A 19,161-nucleotide genomic window follows, 5' to 3' on the forward strand; every position below is an offset into this window, starting at 1 on the left:
TGTTTTCATTCTTTTGTCCATAAAACCTTTTTGCTAACCATCTGCAGTGGTCATTTAAGATTCTTTTTCTACTTTTCCTATTGAGCCTGCGAACTAGCAGTGAGTAACCCCCCAGCCCAACCACTGCAAAAAAGATCCTGGAGGAAGGAAGAGAAAGGCAGCCAGATTCAGCCAAGTGTGCTTGGGTTTGCTGTGTACTCCACTGAGACGTGTCTGTGTAATGGGCTTGTGACCACTTCCAGAAAGCTAGATTTTGGATTTGAGTTCCAGTTATGTTGTATCTCTCAGTGTGTTTAAACACATCTGTCTTTTGATACTGTTAGCCAATGATTTTTATCTCCTAGTTTGCAGAATTTGATCAGATTATGAAGTCCGACCCTGACCACTTAGCAGAGCTGGTCAAGAGGGTCCATCACTGGCTCATCTGCAGCCGCTGGAAGAAGGTTCAGTGGTGCTCACTGTCTGTCATCAAACGTAGGTGTTTCCTTCCACTCCGAGATACGCAGTTATTCTGGAAATGAACTGGTTTGTGGAATGTTATACATTTGCCTCGGTGGTGAGCGCTCGACAGCAGGGACTGTGTCTCTTATTCATGCTATGTCCCTGGTTCCTCCCCTAACGCCTTACATGTAGTATGTAATAAATTCGTACCTGTGGACTTTCTTTTTTAAGTTTTGTGAGTGTATGATACTTATCTTCTTTAATCGCATGCATTATATGATAATTAATTTCATCACGACCTAAAAAAAAAAAACCAGAACTCACTATCTTGATTCTTCCACCCACCCTCCTTTCCTCTCCCTTTCTCCCCTGCTCCCCACACCGTACCCCAGTCTCTCAGACTGAAGCCAGAACTTTTCTTTCCACCCCCATGGCATCACCAGAATACACACGCTAAAAGTGTCACAGTCGTAATTGCCTCTTCTGGTCCCTGAAATCATGCCAGTCAGCAAGCTCTGTGGATTCCCCCTTCCAGACACTGTACATTCTCCGCTCTTTATTGCCACTGCCTTACTGGAGCCCTTCTCCCCAGCTTGCATAGTAGCTTCAGTGGCTCCCAAACTGGTTTTCCTGGCTTCCCAGACTTATCTGCCCAGAGTCTCTAACTAAAAGCCTTTGATTACAGCTTCCTTTAATAAAGGGCAAGGTCTAAAGTCTTAAAATATTGTAGCAACTACTTATCTCTGACCCAAAACAAGGATGAGGGACAGAGTAATTTTGGGTTACCTGATGGTCTATAGCAAACCTTTAGTTGTAGGGAGTATTGTTAGTAACTTGATTAAATTTATAATCCCCCGCCCCAGCCATACCCTCCACAGTACCTGGAACAGTGCTAGGCACATGAAGAGGATTCAGTGCATTGCTGCTTATTAATAAAAAAGAATTCCTTTGACCTAATGATAAGGAATCACGCAAGCAACGTGCATGCGATCATGAGGTCTTTTGTTAGTCAACTGCGATATAAATAAAAACAAAACTATAATAATAAAAAGACAACAGAAGCTCTTTTCCCATCACTTTCCAAGTGAAATATGAACATACTTGTCCCTATAGTTAAACGCCTTCAGCTTTAAACATTGCATTATGATGGAAAACATATTATATTAAAATTATTTCTACTGTGCTGTTCGTTTGTGGACGGTGTTGTGCAGTGGTCAAGTCAGTAAGTAGACAGGATCTTTGCAGCATGTTAATGGGGGACCTCTGAAAAAAATGTCTCCAGGTCAGATCAGTCTAGGGTATCGAGTAACTGAAGTTAAGTAGAGTCCTTTATTGTAGCATTCTTAGAGACCTCACTCAGTATGTTCATTGTGAATCTCCAGAAGGAGGTGTAGCGCATAGCTTTTCCTGAGTTCATTTGACAGGTGAATCCTTTTTTCAAGACACCGCCTGTTACCATTTCCTAGACCGATATTACCTAGGACAATTTGGGACGCATTAATGTAGCATAACAAGGAGATAATATATTTAAAATGTACACCTAGCCATATACATGATATGCTTTTTATTTTAAGAAGTTTAAAGAACTAAAGAAATGTTAAACTTGCCAGTTTTGATGTCTGATGTAATATGTTCATCAAGATTTTGTGTTTCTTGAGAATTGCTTTGTGGAAATGAATGGTTTTTAAAAATCCTGTATGTCTGATTTAAACTAAGTAATTTTCTGTCATTATGTTTTCCTCTTACACATAGTGAAAAACAAAATAAAATATCGAGCTGAAGCCTGCATTAAAATGCAGAAAACTGTTCGAATGTGGCTTTGCAAAAGACGACACAAACCTCGGTAAGATGAATAGAGCCTAAAGAATCCAAAAAAACCTATTTACCCTAATATAAAATGGCATAAAGTCATAATGAAGAGCAGTTTGCATACTCACAGAGTTTCCTTTTTTCTCATGTTCTTTGTAAAAGATGTATTAGTCTGTTATTCATGTTATTTATTGGACATTAGTTAATTAATTGCTTCATTAATTCATTACTTGCCTCATTCTATAAAAGGATTTGAAGTAGCTTAGAAAAATGTAAACACTGTAAAAGGTTGAAAGAAGCTGTTTTATTCTGATGATTTTAGTGACTTGAGTTTATTGATAAATGTCAAATTGACATTGTTTTTAAAAACATCTCATTAATATTTTGACCATAATTTTCAAGATTACCTGTAGGAATTAATATTGTCTCACTGTCAGTTTAGTCTTTATTTCTTATTTGATTCTACTCTTTTAAGTTTTTCTATAATTTGAATCCTCAAATTTTTCAGTGTAAGTATAGAAGGCTTAAATCTTACTGACACATATTAATGTCATTCACATCCATATTTGATGATTTCTTTTACCCTCAACAAAAGATCATAAAAAAAGAGACTATTGAAGACCATGAAAACAGAAGTGAAATCTTCTGTTTAACAATATGTTTGGTATTTTATGAAAATGAAAAATCTGTCTGCAGCATTAAATGGTGAAATTAAACTCTGATGAAGTGTTGTTATCTTTACAGCATTGACGGCCTGGTTAAGGTGGGCACACTGAAAAAACGGCTTGATAAATTTAACGAAGTAGTAAGCGCACTGAAAGATGGAAAACCAGAGATGAATAAACAGGTCAAGGACCTTGAAATCTCTATTGATGCTTTAATGGCCAAAATTAAGGTATGTAATTTTAATCCAAATGACTTTGACCTTTAAAAATAATTTTTAATACCTTTTGTTATTGGTAGTGTCCTTTTTTTAAAGATACAAAACGTTACAGACGTTGAGTCTCAGTGATAAGTGATGCCCAACATATTATTTACTCTGTATTTGAAAATTTTCATTGTAAAAATATTAAAAAGAAGACAATTTTTGTGCAGTTCATCTGTTGCTAGGAAAGATTTTTCCAAAATACTAACTAAAACACTATACTCTGTTGGTAAGCTTTTGCAAAATCATTACTGAGAGAGGATTAATGCATATTAATTTTGTTTCATGTTTTTCTACTTTCAGAAACTAATTTTTAAATTATAAAAGTAATGTAATATTATTGAAAATCTGGAGAAAATCACCCCCAAATCCTTACCCCCGACACTAACACATTCAACTATTATACTGTTGCATATTCCTCTCAATCTTAGTTTATATGTACATATTTTTGCATAGTTCTTATCATGTACATTTAATTTTGTATCCCTATCACTATGTTAGTGCCTCGTTCCTGTTGTTCCGTTAGCTTCATATAGGCTATATCATAAATTACTTAACTGTTACGAAATAACAGTTTTCCTCCATATTTTGTAGCAAAAAAAAGGGGGCCTCTTTTTTTTCGGTGTTGGTTTTCATTTGATTACTAGCGGGGCTGAAAATTTTTTCTATGTGCTTGTTCGTTAGTTATATTCCCTCTGTCTGTTCATATCTTTTTCTGTTGTACTTCAGGGTCTTAATGTTTTTCTCATCTACTTTCATAATTCAGTGCAATTATGTGGGATATAATACCTCAGACCGAGGCTTTTACGATGTTTTCTACAGATATTTTATGTAGACAATGATGAATCTTGGAGGAAGAGTGGAGAAAGAAGTCAAGAGAATAATGAAAACGCTTTGGATAGCCTTAGCTGATTTTGCAAATCTGTCAAGAGCCATCCCCTTTATGTGGTATTAAATCAATTAAAATCAACCCAGCCACATTTAAGAAAATCATCCATCAGTTTTGGGTGTAGTTGATAATTTCTTAAGTATCCCTGAGGTATTATTTGAACATTATTGTTAAAGAGTAGTAAACTCTAGCAAAATTAGCTGATCATTCCTTAAAAAATAACTTTGAACTACAGTGTATTGGTCTGTGCACAGTACACCCTTAGATATTTGATTACTTGATTGATAGGAAATAGACTCAAATATTTGTGCAGAGAGATAACTTAAAAAATTTTTTTGAATATTTAATATTTAAACAGTATGAAAAGATAATGGGCTTACTGCTTACCAGCTTTTCCAGTCTTTGTATATGTGCACGTTGGGTTTCTTTTCATTGTGGTAGAAACACATACCACTAAACTTAACCATCTTAACCATTTGTTAAATGTACAATTCAGTAGTGTTTAGTATATTCATATCGTTGTGTATCAGAAGAGATAACTTTTTAAGTACATGTCCATTGTTTTGTTTAAGTCCACCATGATGACAAGGGAACAAATACAAAAAGAATATGATGCGCTAGTTAAAAGCTCAGAGGTCCTCCTCAGTGCATTACAGAGAAAAAAGCAGCAGGAAGAGGAAGCAGAAAGGCTGAGGCGTATCCAAGAAGAAATGGAAAAAGAAAGGAAAAGACGTGAAGAAGATGAACAACGTCGAAGAAAGGAGGAGGAGGAAAGGCGGATGTAAGGGTTTATGTTGTCGCCTTGAATTAGAAGCTGACAGGACAGTGAATTCTTCGTGTTGATGGTGGTCAATGAATATTCTTATTTTTAAAAGTCATATTCTTATTTTTAAATACTAGTTTTAGAATAAGTTTGAAAATGGAGAAAGTAAGCTCGTTTTACAATCATAACATAAAATGATTCTAACTGTAATCTGAATTTTGGTTAAACTCTTACACCTGAGGATTTCTTGAGTTCTTTTTAAAACTATGATTTTCGTATTATTTTATAATCTAGGAAGAAGGTACTTCTTTTCTGCAGTTTAAAAACTGATGGCACTTTGGAAGCTTGCCATAGTAGGGCAGGCGGAAGGAATATAAGATTGTCTAATTGGAGAAGGAGTAGAGAGAAGCATTGTGATAAGGACCTTACAAGTAGCTTGGTGACCAAGTTAATCCAAAGATGTTAAAGGTTATGGAATACCATTGTATTTGTTTTGTTTCTGAAGAACTGCTGTCAGTAGAGTTAGATTTTATTTTATTTTTCAAAATAAGTTGATAATGTCTATAGCCAGGAGGTTAATTTGACTTCCCATTTTGTAACCTTTGTTTACTAATAGTTAAATTTTCTTCTGAAGGATTTCTGGTTTTATATTAAATTTTTGAAGAGTATTCTGTTTTTTTTAGGAAACTTGAGATGGAAGCAAAGAGAAAGCAAGAAGAAGAAGAGAGAAAGAAAAGGGAAGATGATGAAAAACGTATTCAGGTCTGTACTCAGTAGGCAATCAGACTGAATTTCTATCAAAATGAAATCTACAAAATTACAAAACAGAAGATCTTGATTTACTGGGTATAAATTGTCATTGTTTTATTCTAGAGGCGGAAGGCAGTTTCTCAAGTGGTTATGGGACGGGACTTTGGAGCTAGGGAAGTGAGTTCAAATCCAGCCCCTCACTGACAGAAACTGTGACATTGCACAAGTCACGATGTGGGCCACAGTTTCCTCTCTCTGGAATGGAGATAAATAGTGACTGTGAGCATTAAATGAGTTAACACGTGTTAAGGCATTTAGAACAGTGCCTTGTTCAATAAGTATTAGGTTGTTATTATTCATAGGGGGAAAGTCAGATCAATATTCAGTTACATTATATAATGTTTTAAAAATGTTGTTTTATAACTTTGTAGACACTGACGTTAATAGGTTAGGATTAAGATAGTCCCCCTACGCCCATTTTTTAAAAAGTCCATGTCTGAGAATAATTGATTCCCTATTTGAGTGTCTGTCTGGCTCAGCTTTCTGATTCATCCTGAGCACAGCCAACACTTTAAATTCCTGACCTCTGCTGTGTAGGTGTTGGTGTGAAGGTGATACCTAGGCTACTCATGTGATGTTTGGGAGACTCATACTCTAGTGATAGAATGGTGGACTCTTGGTTTGGGGAACGAGGTAGCATTAATCATAATATAGAAGAGACTTCTGGTTAAACAGTAGGTACTTCTTAGTAAAAAAAAAAAAGTGTATGGAACAGTTTTACGTAGTGAGGGGAATGATCAGGTAAACAAGTGGAGAGGCCCGGCTGCCATGGCCTTCTGTGCTGGCAGGCGGAGGTGGAGGCGCAGCTGGCCCGGCAGCGGGAGGAGGAGTCCCAGCAGCAGGCGGTCCTGGAGCAGGAGCGCCGAGACCGGGAGCTGGCGCTGCGGATCGCGCAGAGCGAGTCGGAGCTCATCAGCGACGAGGCGCAGGTGGACCCGGCGCTGCGCAGGTACCGCGCGGGGCGATGCGGGGGTGGAGGGGGCGGGGCTCTCCTACGGGGGGAGGGGGGTGTGTGTGTGTGTGTGTGGTGGGGTGGTGGAGGGGGCGGGGCTTTCCTGCGGGGGTGGACGGGGCGGGGCTTTCCTGCGGGGGGGGGGATAGGGGGTGGGGAGGTGGAGGGGGCGGGGCTTTCTTGCGGGGTGGTGGAGGGGGCGGGGCTTTCCTGCGGCGGCGGCGGACGGGGCGGGGCTTTGCCGCTTGACCTCCCTGCCTGCCTCTTTCCAGCGTTAGGGTCGGCGGAAGTCCTATTCCTTAGGTCCTGGTATAGTTGCCGTTTAAAAATTATTTATATTCACTTTTACACCACCCAAGTGAATGAAGCTATTGGCTTCATCAAACTGTTAAACTATTGAAAGTTAAAGCTGATATTTCAGTTCTTGAGTAGTTTAAGAGAATATCTTAAGTTTTACTCTGAAATTATCAAAGAGTATTGTATAAAGGGTAGACAAATAATTTCTAAGTATCTGCTGTTAAAACACTGGCATAAAAATCAGTGAATATGTTATAATCCAGTTTAATAATTTTTGAGGTTGGAATTCATTACTTTCCTAATGCAAATTTTAAAAATATGTCATATACCCTAGCACTTTAGAAATTTTACGCATACACACACCCTCCCCCCAGCTTCCCCATGATTTAGAATAAATAGATCTCCCTTTCCAAGAAGAAAGCTTAATCACATTGAAATATCTTGGCTCCTCACATTTCTGAGTTGTCTCTAAATAGTGTGGAGTGTGGAGGAATACGGAAGTTCTTATTAAAAGTTGCAGGAAGGTTTTACTATAACAGATTCATTTTTTAGAAATACAGAATGTAGAAACGTTAGTTATTGTTATTTATTTGTAAAAACAAAGCAAACTAGTTTGTAGGGTTCCTTTATGTGTAGGTATCTATATTGTATATATATTGAGAGGCACATAGATGGGTGTAACCATGCTTGTCGGAATGTCAGAGCACTGTTCATGACAAAATAATTAAAATACGACCACTAGATGTTGCTATTTCCTTGTGAAAGGAAAAAAAAACTTGGTCCACCACATTGCAAGGTGGTGATTAGATTTTATTTAGCTGGAAACAGAGATAGGGAAGGAAAAGAGTACGTTAAGTTGCCTTCACACTTTTTCTAGTAAATGATTATATCGGGGAGCTCTGGAGTCTGAATTGCGTATAAAAGTTATATTTAAGTAAACTGAATATGCCTATGTGTTATAATAATTGTTAAGCTCTTTGGTTTGGGTCCACTGTTTGGGTTCTTTATTAACATTTCACTATAATTAAGATATTTTTGCTCGCCTGTGGCTTTTGTAACTGCAGACTTAGCTCAGCTGCTGTTCGGTTCCTTCCACCTGTGTTTGGGTGGCTTGGCGGAGCCTTTGTGGATAACTGACTAGTGGCCTAGGCCAGGCTCCTAATGAACCGAGCAGTGGCCCTGATATGTGTGAGGAAGTCCTGCACTTGACAGAGCTGACTTTATTATGGTTGAAGCTTGTTAGTGAGAGACTCATTAATGGAGCCATTGTTGGTATTTGTGGCTTAACTCTATGTTTAAGCATTTGAAATATTTAGCTCTATCCAGTGTCATTCCAGGTAATATGAGTAAGATGCTGGCTCATATGTGGGCTCCTTCTCATCCTCAAAAAGATGCACTTCTTCCAACGTGAGTGGTCTCAGAGAAGGAGTGGACCATTTAGGACCTTTAACTTAAGGGAGGAGTTACCTATGATTTAAGTTAAACAGAATTAACTTGGTAATGGGTCCACTACCAAGTAATTAGGAGACTCAAGCAGTTATGAGAACCACAGAAGAGTTAGTTTAGTTCTCCTGTGGGACAGCCTTAGGAATGGTGTCCCTCCCTGGACTGTCCCTTCAGGTCCTGTCTGCCAGCTCTCTTCCAGGAAGAGAGCTGACCCTCAGGTCCCCATGAACTCCTTCCCTACTGAACTGCCGGGTTATTTTATACACTGTACTAAAAGCATTAGCACTTCATTGTGGATATGATGTTGTCTGTAGATTTTCCGTGTTTGATCATTTTATCTTACTCCATGGGCTACATCTAAATGTTTTTGAATGTTTTATGTTACCTTTGTTAGCACTGAATTCTTTCTAACACATTTATGAGTAAGAACCTCTCATATGATTAAGAACCTCTCATATGATTAAGAACCAGAGTTACTTAAACTCTGGTTCTTATTATATGGCATGAAAATGTTCTTGGGTTCTGTGATACATTAAAAAACAATTTCAAGTTACTTTTCCAGCTTGGATTCCCATCCAGTAACTTCTAAGTAAGAATTGTTTCCTGCATACGTAATGTATTTTAAAATATTTCAATCAATTACACATACGATCCTGATGCAAAGTAATGATTTCACACTACCTTAAATTATAAAGTAATATCTAGATTCTATTAAAAACAAGCACACAAACCTTTTTAATCTAGATGTAATATATTCACTCTTTAATTTTCACAGAATGCCTTTAGTTTATTTTTTTCTGATCATTTGTAATGAAGACTTAAAAGCGTTAAAATTCTGAGTGTTCTCATACATAGATTAAATAGAGATAGTGCAGTTTTTTAAATCAATTTGCAAAGTCACTGAATTACAGATTTGGCACAATCCAGATTTTCACAGTTCAGAATTGGTCACGGTATTGACTAAAATATACGTATTTTTTTCACAGGATTAATGGAGCGGGACCCAAAATAACACCGTATGTCATTTCCCTTTTAAAACTGATTTAATCATATAAGCTTTTTTTCTTCTTCTTCTTCTTCATTAGGTTGTGGATACTTTGTAGGAGAAACAGTTTCCTCATTGAAGTAAATTTTACATCATTATCATTATCATCATCATTATTATTTTGCCCAGGAAAAATGTTTAATGCTCCTGTTCGGTGCTCAGTCACAGTAGTTTATGATTTGGTTTCTTTCTTCGTGTTTGCTCACTTTGTTTAAACTTTAATACCCATCTTGTTTTATGTGTTTTTAATTATCCCTTACTTATGTCGTTATAAAAGTAGAAGTAGAGATATAAATAAGAATAAATAAAATACTTAAAGTATTTGAGTCATGGCAGATAGCTTAGTTTTCCATATATATAATAGTTCGTTCTGCTAATATCTAAAATAGCTGATGATCTAAAGTTATATACGTAATGCTAATTTTGGTGCTCGTGTATCTTTTTGTTATGAAAATCTCCCCACAGAGAGAGAATCTAAGTAGCAATAGGGATATACATATAAATTATACTTTATATGCATAAAATATATTTTTGCGTATATTTTTACATATGTGCTATATGTATATAATTTTGAAATGTATTTAAAATCTGAATTTTAATAGCTTTTAGGACTCCACCTGTACCCCTTATAGTGATGGTTCTTAACTCTGTTATAGACCCCAGTACCAATAACAGATGCTTTATGAACGATGCAACCTACATTAATAATTCTCTCTAAACAATACATGTAAAAGAGAAATAAAAGGACAGTAATTTATAATTATTTATTTTATTATACTTACTTTACTATGAAAGTGCTTGCTTACAACTACCGGAAAACGTGGTCAGGTACTCAGATGTTTTCACATATACATAGAATCATCATGAGTGCAGCAGCTACAAATGCAAATTGATATAAGACTGTTGTATCAGTCTTTTAAAAGCCACGAAATTGTGAACAGTCCTTTGTAAAGCTCTGAACAGAGTTAAATACAGTGTCCTCTCCATTATACAATAGTGGAGAAATTCCTAGAGAAATTCTGTGAATATTAAAACCATGCAAAAAGAGGGTTGTTTTACGTGTAGAACTTTATGTATAACTATGTGTCTATAGTTTACATGTAACTATATGTATATGTGCGTTTCACCTCTATATGTCTGGTGGACATGTTAAAGTCACGTGGGACATGGGGCAGTTCTTCTTGTACAGGACATTTGACATCCCTGACCCCTCACCTCATCAGATGCCAGCAGTGGACTCTCATAGCATCATTGTTCCCACAACGCACCTCAGATTTTGAAACTTATCTCTGAGTGGGTGCCGTTGCATCCACTGCTTCACAGTTACCATTTGAGCTGGAATTAAATAAGCCTAGCAACCAACTGATGTCTGAGGTGAAACTGTGAGCATTTGCATATAGGTTGGAAAAGTCAGAAGGAAAAAAAACGCCTGGATGCAGGAGCCGTTTCTATCCAGTATATATGGTGCAGCTCCTAGAGCAGTAACATGCCCAGGTGGGATGCTGAAATCAGTAGAGGTTGCCCGTCCAGCGTGGGTGGTGTGAGGGCATCTGCGTATGAAATCTCCACATGATGAACAGACTTTGGAGTAAAGAGCTTTGAAAGGCCATGCATTCCCTTGAAATCTGCTGTGGGAAAAGAAATGTGAAGTTAGAAAATTCTTATTAGTTTGATTTTATTTGATGATAATTTGTGTTTTTTTACTTTGCGTTTGTTGCCCTTGATCATCAGTTTTGAAAGATTAGTTTTTCTCTGACTGTGCTTGCTTGGCTAGACCTCTGTCAGCACCGAACCTTAGCCAGTGTTCCTCACAAGGACAGAGAGGGTCCTCTGCTCCTTTATAATCAGGGTCCCAGCTCTTGGCCGGCATCCGGAAAACTGAGCCCTGAGGCAAACATAGCCACCTTCTTTTCTTTTGATTTTTGCTGACTTACAAGATTTTGAGGTTACCAGAGTCTGATGAATAGAATGAATGAGAAAATGATTAATTATAAAGGAAGGGCACAAAGGACAGGAAAATAAAATACTAATGAAGTTGATGAACATGATGACGTGAACATTCCATTTCACAGAATTAAGCAAATTTTGAGAAAAGTTACACTCTTCTGGGTAATAAAAGAAAAGCAAGTTTTTGCCATTGGGAAATGTTTATCCTTGAAAGGTCAGAACACTTCAGATCTTTAGCAAGTGCTTGATGCATTTGAATTTTCTTAGGCATGCTTTGATTCAGAATTTTAGAGCTTTGAGTATATCAGACTCTTATTTAAACTCTGGCACTGTAAAATAGATCAGTTTGGTTTACCACTATTATACCTTGTCTAATTAATATTTACTAAGCAACCCCGGTGCAAAAATCCTTGTATAGAATCTGTATCCTGCCAAGTTACATTTAGATGCATTTAGAACATGCTGATTATATTCTATCCATAAAAGTATCACAGAAGCATGGCTCTCATGAGATTTTATGTAAAAGTTTCTGCAAAAGTGAAGTTCAAGTAACTTTAACTGGGTTTAAACAAAAACTTTGCTGTATTGTATGGCTATATATATTGCAAAGTATATTATCGACTTTTACGAAGTAAAATAGTAGTGTATGGTTAATGAAGCAAATAATCCTGTTGAAAATATAAATTTTAATTATACTTTTAGATCTTTTAAGTAATTTGTATAGTTGTCTTTTATCTAATTATGTTGTATTATCATTTCTCTTATAGGGAACAAATGGCGAAAGAAATGTCAGAAATTTTGAGTAGGTTAGTGCAGTGTAATTTGGGGAAGTAAGCGTCACCTCAAAATCATATTTTTTAAATTACTTTTCGTTATTTGGACCAGAACCTGTTATATGAGTAGCCTGTCCTTTCCGTGTAAATTTTCGGTACAAGAAATGTGACTCTGCCCTCAGGCCGCACTGACATAGAAAAAGGTAAAAAAAAAAAAAAAAACAGTGTTCCTCTAAATTGGCATTTTTCAGTGGGGATACCACTGGCATTTTGGTTGAGGCTATTCCTTGTTGGTAGTACTGTGGGACTTACCATGAGCCCCGACCAGTTCAGTCTCAGTAGGGGAGCCCTTCCCGTCCTTGGGCCCACTGCGCCTGGTTGCAGGAGACGTGAGCAAGAGTGGGGCTCAGGCAGCCCCTGTCCTCCACAGCACAGGGGTGGAACGCCACTGGTGTAGAAGTTGAGCCACCAAGGAATATATCTTCCCAGCAGGATCTGGTCCATTATCAAGTGGCTATGAATCAATCACATTTTAACTTTCAACTCTGAAGTTGCAGAGTTAATAGAAAGTGTTAAAATTAATATATTTTTTAAAATCAAAAGTCAGTTTTGCTACTACCTTACTCTGTATTTCACATGATTGTCTTTATCACAAGTCTAACTAATCAGTAAATGAAGGTGTACCTTCATTTTACTATTTTAATAACTCCAAAGATTGGGGGGGGAGCATTTAAATGAATTTGATTTGTGTACTTAGGATGCTGAATATGCTATTTTTTAGCAGGTGTATTTTTGTTTGACGTAGTATGAATGAAAAGTTAGTAATAGTAAAGACATATTTTAAGCAAAAATAGTTTGAATTCAGTGTGATTTTTAAAAGTATCAAAACACCTTATGTATATCAACATCTCGTATATATTCTGAGTCTATAAAACCATATTGTGCAGATTCACTTTCTCTTTCAGGAGGAAAGAAAACAACAACAAAACCCCATAATTTCAGCTGCTCTTCTAGAAAAGACTGGTAGAAGGGCTAGGAAGAAAAAATAATTTTTTTTGTTAGTTTATTGAATGGTGGTTTCAGGATGTAGGAAAAAAAGAGAATATTTGAATAATGTTAGAAGCATAACTTATTGTTAAGCGTTATAGAGAAACCTTGCTGACACACAGCTGGCTCTTTTTGAGCAAAGCAATTAAGAAAAAGCTCCATGGAGAATGGCCAGTCACACAGCTTATGAAAAGAAGAGGTTCTGCAATAAACTTGAAACAGATTTTAACCATGAAAATGCAGGAAGGACTAAATGGGCACACATTATTCTTTAGCCAGGCTTGTAAGTGACTAAAAATCATCATGTCTAACAGCTTTTAAGTACGTAGGGTGAAGTATGCTATTTTTATTCTCTAAAAGGAAAGCGTAAATAGGCCTTTTAAAGAGGCAAAAGTACCTTATTTGTTTCATTGTTAAGCTTAACGCTGAAGGAATAATTTTCCTTATTTCAGGAAGGAGGGTACATATTTTCAAGCATCACTTTTTTTTTTTTAAAAAAAATGTCTTAGTTTCTCCCTCACTCTTTTTTTTTTTTTAATTCATTAATTAATTAACTTATTTTTTTGGCTGTGTTGGGTCTCCGTTTCTGTGCGAGGGCTTTTCTCTAGTTGCGGCGAGCGGGGGCCACTCTTCATCGCGGTGCGCGGGCCTCTCGCTATCGCGGCCTCTCTTGTTGCGGAGCCCAGGCTCCAGACGCGCAGGCTCAGTAGTTGTGGCTCACGGGCCCAGCTGCTCCCGCGGCATGTGGGATCTTCCCAGACCAGGGCTCGAACCCGTGTCCCCTGCGTTGGCAGGCAGACTCTCAACCACTGCGCCACCAGGGAAGCCCGCAAGCATCACTTTTAAATAACATCAGTCTCAAGTGTCTGTGTCTTGATTGTTTGCCAAGGTCGCTGTTGTCTTTCAAAATGTAGAATGCTGAGAAAATACGAGCTCATTTTCAGTATTATACCATGATCATCCCTCTTTAAGAGGAAGGTTTTCCAAGTAGTAGATCACAAAGGGGAAATGCTTTGTGTGATACCTGAGAAGCAATATTTTAGTTCTTTAATATTTAGTTCTTTTAATGTTGTGCCATCTTCTTTTCATGTCTTGAAATATGATGTATTTAAATTCTTCCTTTGTTACATTGAGCTTAAAAGTTCACTTGCAGCTTATTCCGAGTGTCTGCTATGTGGCAAGTGTAATCTTTTGCTGAAAAATAATGTTCATTTTTACAGAAAAAAAATTTTTCCTGTATTTTTAGAATAATCATTTTTAATTATGTATATGGAAACAAATCTTAAGCGCCCAGTAGCACTGCTATGAAAAAGCTTATCCCATTTAATTTTAAAATTATTTATTTTACTTTTTATATTTTAAATATATGTATTTTATTTTTTATTTCTTTCCTCTTTTCCCACTCAAATGTTCCTCCTACATGGGGCAAGATAAAGCACTTGTGCCCTTTGAAATCTCTGTTATCTGTCTCACGACCTGCAACCTTTTGCTTTAATTTACTAGTTGTCATATTATTACTCACTAAATACGAGGGCGTGGTTTTAATCTGCTTACAGAACTTAGCTAAGTATTTTTAACACAAAAGCTCAAAAGTCACGGGAGTTTCCAGGCTCCAGCAGCTCTTTTAGCATGTCTCTAAAGACTCGGGCAGAGGGTGGTAGTTTGGCTACTCCCCTGGGGACCTTTAAACATCCAGATGCCCAGGGAGAGTCTGAGCCATTAGGAGTGGCGGGGCTTGGCCATCTGCAGGTTCCAGTAGTCTGCAGGTGAGTGGCTCATAAACAGACCCTTCGTGTGCCTCTAATGATCTTAAAGTATGTTGAGGAGTTCTCTTTTGATTTAAAAAAAATTTCAATTGAAGTATAGTTGATTTACAATATCATGTAAGTTTCAGGTGTACAGCACAGTGATTCAGTTATGTGTACACACACACACACACACACACACACACACACACATACATACACACACACATACTTTTTCTCATTCTTTTCCCTTATTACATAATATTGAGTTTAGTTCCTGTGCTGTATAGTAGGTCATTGTTGGTTATCTAGTCTATACCTAGTACTGTGTATATGTTAATTCCACCCTCCCAATTTATCCCTCCCCCACCCCCTTTCCCCTTTGGTAACCATAAGTTTGTTTTCGGTGTCTGTGATCTCTTTCTGTTTTGGAAGTAAGGTCATTTGTATCTTTTTATTTCTTTTAGATTCCACATATAAGTGATATCATATGATATTTGTCTTTCTCTGTCTGACTTACTTCACTTCGTATTATAATCTTTAGGTCCATCCATGTTGCTGCAAATGGCATTATTTCCTTCTTTTTTATGGCTGAGTAATATTCCATTGTATATATGGACCACATCTTCTTTTTCCATTCATCTCTTGATGGACACTTAGGTTGCTTCCTTGTCTTGGCTATTGTAAATAGCGCTGCAATGAACATTGGGGTGCATGTATCTTTTCAAATTATGGTTTTCTCTGAATATATGCCCGGGGGTGGGATTGCAGGATCATATGGTAGCTCTATTTTTAGTTTTTTAAGGAACCTCCATACTGTTCTCCATGGTGGCTGCACCAATTTACATTCCCACCAACAGTGCAAGAGGGTTCCCTTTTCTCCACACCCTCTGCAGCATTTATTATTTGTAGACTTTTTGATGATGGCCATTCTGACTTGTGTGAGGTGATAGCTCATTGTAGCTTTGATTTTGAGAAATAAATGTAAATGTATTGTCCTGATGTTCATATATCCATGAGTTAGAAGATTTAAACTGAAGCCTGGGGGAAGTCCATGGTACTAGAATATTGGAATCTGAAGTTCTGATTGAACATCTAATATGGCTGTTGAATGATGCGCTGGAAAATTTTAATTCACCTGGGCATCCCGTAGTACACCATTCTTAATCTCGTCTGTCAAAGATACAAAAACTATTATATGTTTTTGCAGTAATGACTTCCAGTTCTCAAACTTATGTTCACTTTCTTGCCTGTTTAGTCAACATTTCATTCGTGTTTCTAAGTTTAAATATGCAAAAATGTGTAATAATTACAGAGGCCCTGCTGTACAAGCCACCAAGGCGGCTGCTGGTACCAAGAAATATGATCTTAGTAAATGGAAATATGCAGAACTACGTGATACCATCAATACTTCTTGCGGTAAGTGTATGGGGAGGATGAAAAGTGGGAAGGCTCTATCGCTGTCAGGTAATATAAACTAAATACCTAGATTGGGATGGGAATTTTTTTCATATAAATTAGTTTAAGTCATTCTCTTTGTTACTCTCGCCTTGAAATGAAGACCTAGTTTATTCACAAAGCTAAAAGAAAGACATACTTATTAAGCTAAATTCATTTTGCCCATCTCTTGCATAGGCCAGAGAGGAAAAGCATAGAGGAATTATGGTTTGGGCTATATTAATGACTGACCCTCCCAACGTTATTCATAATAGTTAAATACCTATATATCAGACTCTTTTGGTCTATGAAATGGCAATGGAGTCCTTCCCTTTTAAAGCTATTTTTCTTCCAACAGAACAGAGTAAAAGGCTGTGTCCAGAGAATCCCACACAGTTGTGTTCACGTATAAATCACAGTGTTTGAATTCAGGACACAGTAACTGGGACTTCAAGTGTCATAATCGTACAGGACGCCTCACTATGTTCTTTCCCTCTTCACTGAGTTTATCTGCATAATTACACGTGTAAAAAATGTGGTGCATGTAAATCTAGCTTGTGTTTGAACACAGTGACTTCTTATTCTATTGTCGTGGTCTGTGACCTTGGACACGTGACTTAACCTTCCTTTTCCAAGTTCTTCATCTATAAAAGACCTATCTAGTCCAGGGTTCTTGCGTGGAGGAAAGATAGAAGAAGGTAGTAATAATGTTTAAGAAAATGCTCTGTAAGTGTAAAAGATAGTATTACAATGAAGTGCTCATCTTTGTCGATAATTAGTTTACTTTTGATTCTGTACTGTTAATTTAAAAATGAAATCTTCATTTAAAAATATATATGTTAAAAAGAAACGAAATTGAGTTCTTTGAGGTGGATGGACCTAGAGTCTGTCATACAGAGTGAAGTAAGTCAGAAAGAGAAAAACAAATACCGTATGCTAACACATATATGTGGAATCAAAAAAAACAAAACAAAAAAAGGTTCTGACGAACCTACGGGCAGGACAAGAATAAAGATGCAGATGTAGAGAATGAACTTGAGGACACGGGGAGGGGGAAGGGTAAGCTGGGACGAAGTGAGAGAGTGGCATGGACATATATACACTACCAAATGTAAAACAGATAGCTAGTGGGAAGCAGCCGCATATCACAGGGAGAGATCAGCTCGGTGTTTTGTGACCACCTAGAGAGGTGGGATAGGGAGGGTGGGAGGGAGACGCAAGAGGGAGGGGATATGGGGATATATGTATACATATAGCTGATTCACTTTGTTATACAGCAGAAATTAACACAACATTGTAAGGCAGTTATACTCCAATAAAGATGTTAAAAAAATACATGTTTATGCCACAGGATAATTATGCTAGACAACGAAATTAGGATGTTAATTGCCTTTTTTTTGGTTTGTTTGTTTACTCTCTCTGTGTAATTGATAGATATTGAGCTCCTGGCAGCTTGCAGAGAAGAATTTCATAGGAGACTAAAAGTGTATCATGCTTGGAAATCCAAGAACAAGAAGAGAAATACTGAAACAGAACAACGTGCTCCAAAGTCTGTTACTGATTATGGTAAAAACAAATCTGTACTTTTGGATGTTCCAAAGTATATGTATATAAAAAGTATATGTATATAATTACATGTAACTATACATAAGGTATTTGAGTAAAATTGTCCAATATAAATTTTCTCTTACTTTAGAACTATGGGTCCACTGAATCTAACACAACCATGATGGCTTATCTTTCAAAGTATTATTTCTGTTAGATACATCTTTAAAGTCATATTTGTTTAAAAGTATTGAATTTACTTGTTAAGATAAATTCTAGAGGTAAGAATAATCTTGTCTATACTGAGGAAGTTGTATGATAATGCTGTAAATACGTATTCTTTCCACATACACATATATACACATATGTAAAGCTTATGTGTGGAAATGTAAAGATTACTATGAAAAAATATTTACTGCAAATATTATAAAACTGTGAAAATATAAGTGAGAAATAATACCTTGGTTTAGACCAGAGTTTTACCTAGGCCAGAATTTGCTTTTTTGACTGAGATTCTAAAAATGAATTTTGTTACTTTGTTACGCAAAAGACAAAGCTGTATACCTGAAATTGGAAAATAGAGCAGAATAGACATAACCTAATAAAAGCAAGTACTAGCTTTAACATTAATTAAGAATACCTGTGGGGCTTCCCTGGTGGCGCAGTGGTTGAGAATCTGCCTACCAATGCAGGGGACCCGGGTTCGAGCCCTGGCCTGGGAAGATCCCACATGCCGTGGAGCAACTGGGCCCGTGAGCCACAACTACTGAGCCTGCGCGTCTGGAGCCTGTGCTCCGCAACAAGAGAGGCCGCGATAGCGAGAGGCCCGCGCACCGCGATGAAGAGTGGCCCCCGCTCGCCGCAACTAGAGAAAGCCCTCGCACAGAAACGAAGACCCAACGCAGCCATAAATAAATAAATAAACAAATACTTAAAAAAAAAAAAAAAAGAATACCTGTGATATGAGTTGTAATTTCAGTCTTAAAAGCAATAATTGGAATTTCATTTATTCAACTTGCTACTGGCACAATTTGTTTGGTTAATTCTGGCTAATGTCAAGGTGACAGCATATTTAATATCTTTTTTTAGAACGAGGTATGTTCCCGACAGTTGGTGGTAAAGCTTAGCCACGCGCGGCCCCAGCTCACTTAGAAGAGGAGCCCACGGTTATATTTTGCCTCCCCTACCGCCTTCCTAGCAAATAAAACAGTGTTTGATGAAAGTCAATTAAGTGGTGAAATTTTAGTGTTTCTAAGATGTTGCAAAGATTAGATTGAGGAAGGGAAGTGT

General features: G+C 37.2%; 1 protein-coding gene across 4 annotated transcripts in view; it reads left to right on the top strand.

Annotated features, from left to right (window-relative positions):
• Window positions 1-19,161, top strand: part of MYO6 (myosin VI) — a 138,173-nt gene that overhangs the window by 111,660 nt on the left and 7,352 nt on the right. For 2 of the 4 annotated variants that reach the window (XM_068551647.1, XM_068551648.1), the window contains exons 23-33: window positions 345-474; window positions 2,194-2,284; window positions 2,995-3,145; window positions 4,637-4,845; window positions 5,511-5,589; window positions 6,426-6,586; window positions 8,883-8,921; window positions 9,319-9,348; window positions 12,092-12,130; window positions 16,205-16,308; window positions 17,761-17,892. In XM_068551647.1, the coding sequence (XP_068407748.1) occupies window positions 345-474; window positions 2,194-2,284; window positions 2,995-3,145; window positions 4,637-4,845; window positions 5,511-5,589; window positions 6,426-6,586; window positions 8,883-8,921; window positions 9,319-9,348; window positions 12,092-12,130; window positions 16,205-16,308; window positions 17,761-17,892 (1,165 nt within the window). The remainder of the gene's footprint in view (window positions 1-344; window positions 475-2,193; window positions 2,285-2,994; window positions 3,146-4,636; window positions 4,846-5,510; window positions 5,590-6,425; window positions 6,587-8,882; window positions 8,922-9,318; window positions 9,349-12,091; window positions 12,131-16,204; window positions 16,309-17,760; window positions 17,893-19,161) is intronic. The other 2 variants (XM_068551649.1, XM_068551650.1) reach the window with 2 other exon arrangements.

Source organism: Eschrichtius robustus, chromosome 9, assembly GCF_028021215.1.
Source record: "Eschrichtius robustus isolate mEscRob2 chromosome 9, mEscRob2.pri, whole genome shotgun sequence".
In the NCBI taxonomy this organism is placed as follows: Eukaryota; Metazoa; Chordata; class Mammalia; order Artiodactyla; family Eschrichtiidae; genus Eschrichtius; species Eschrichtius robustus.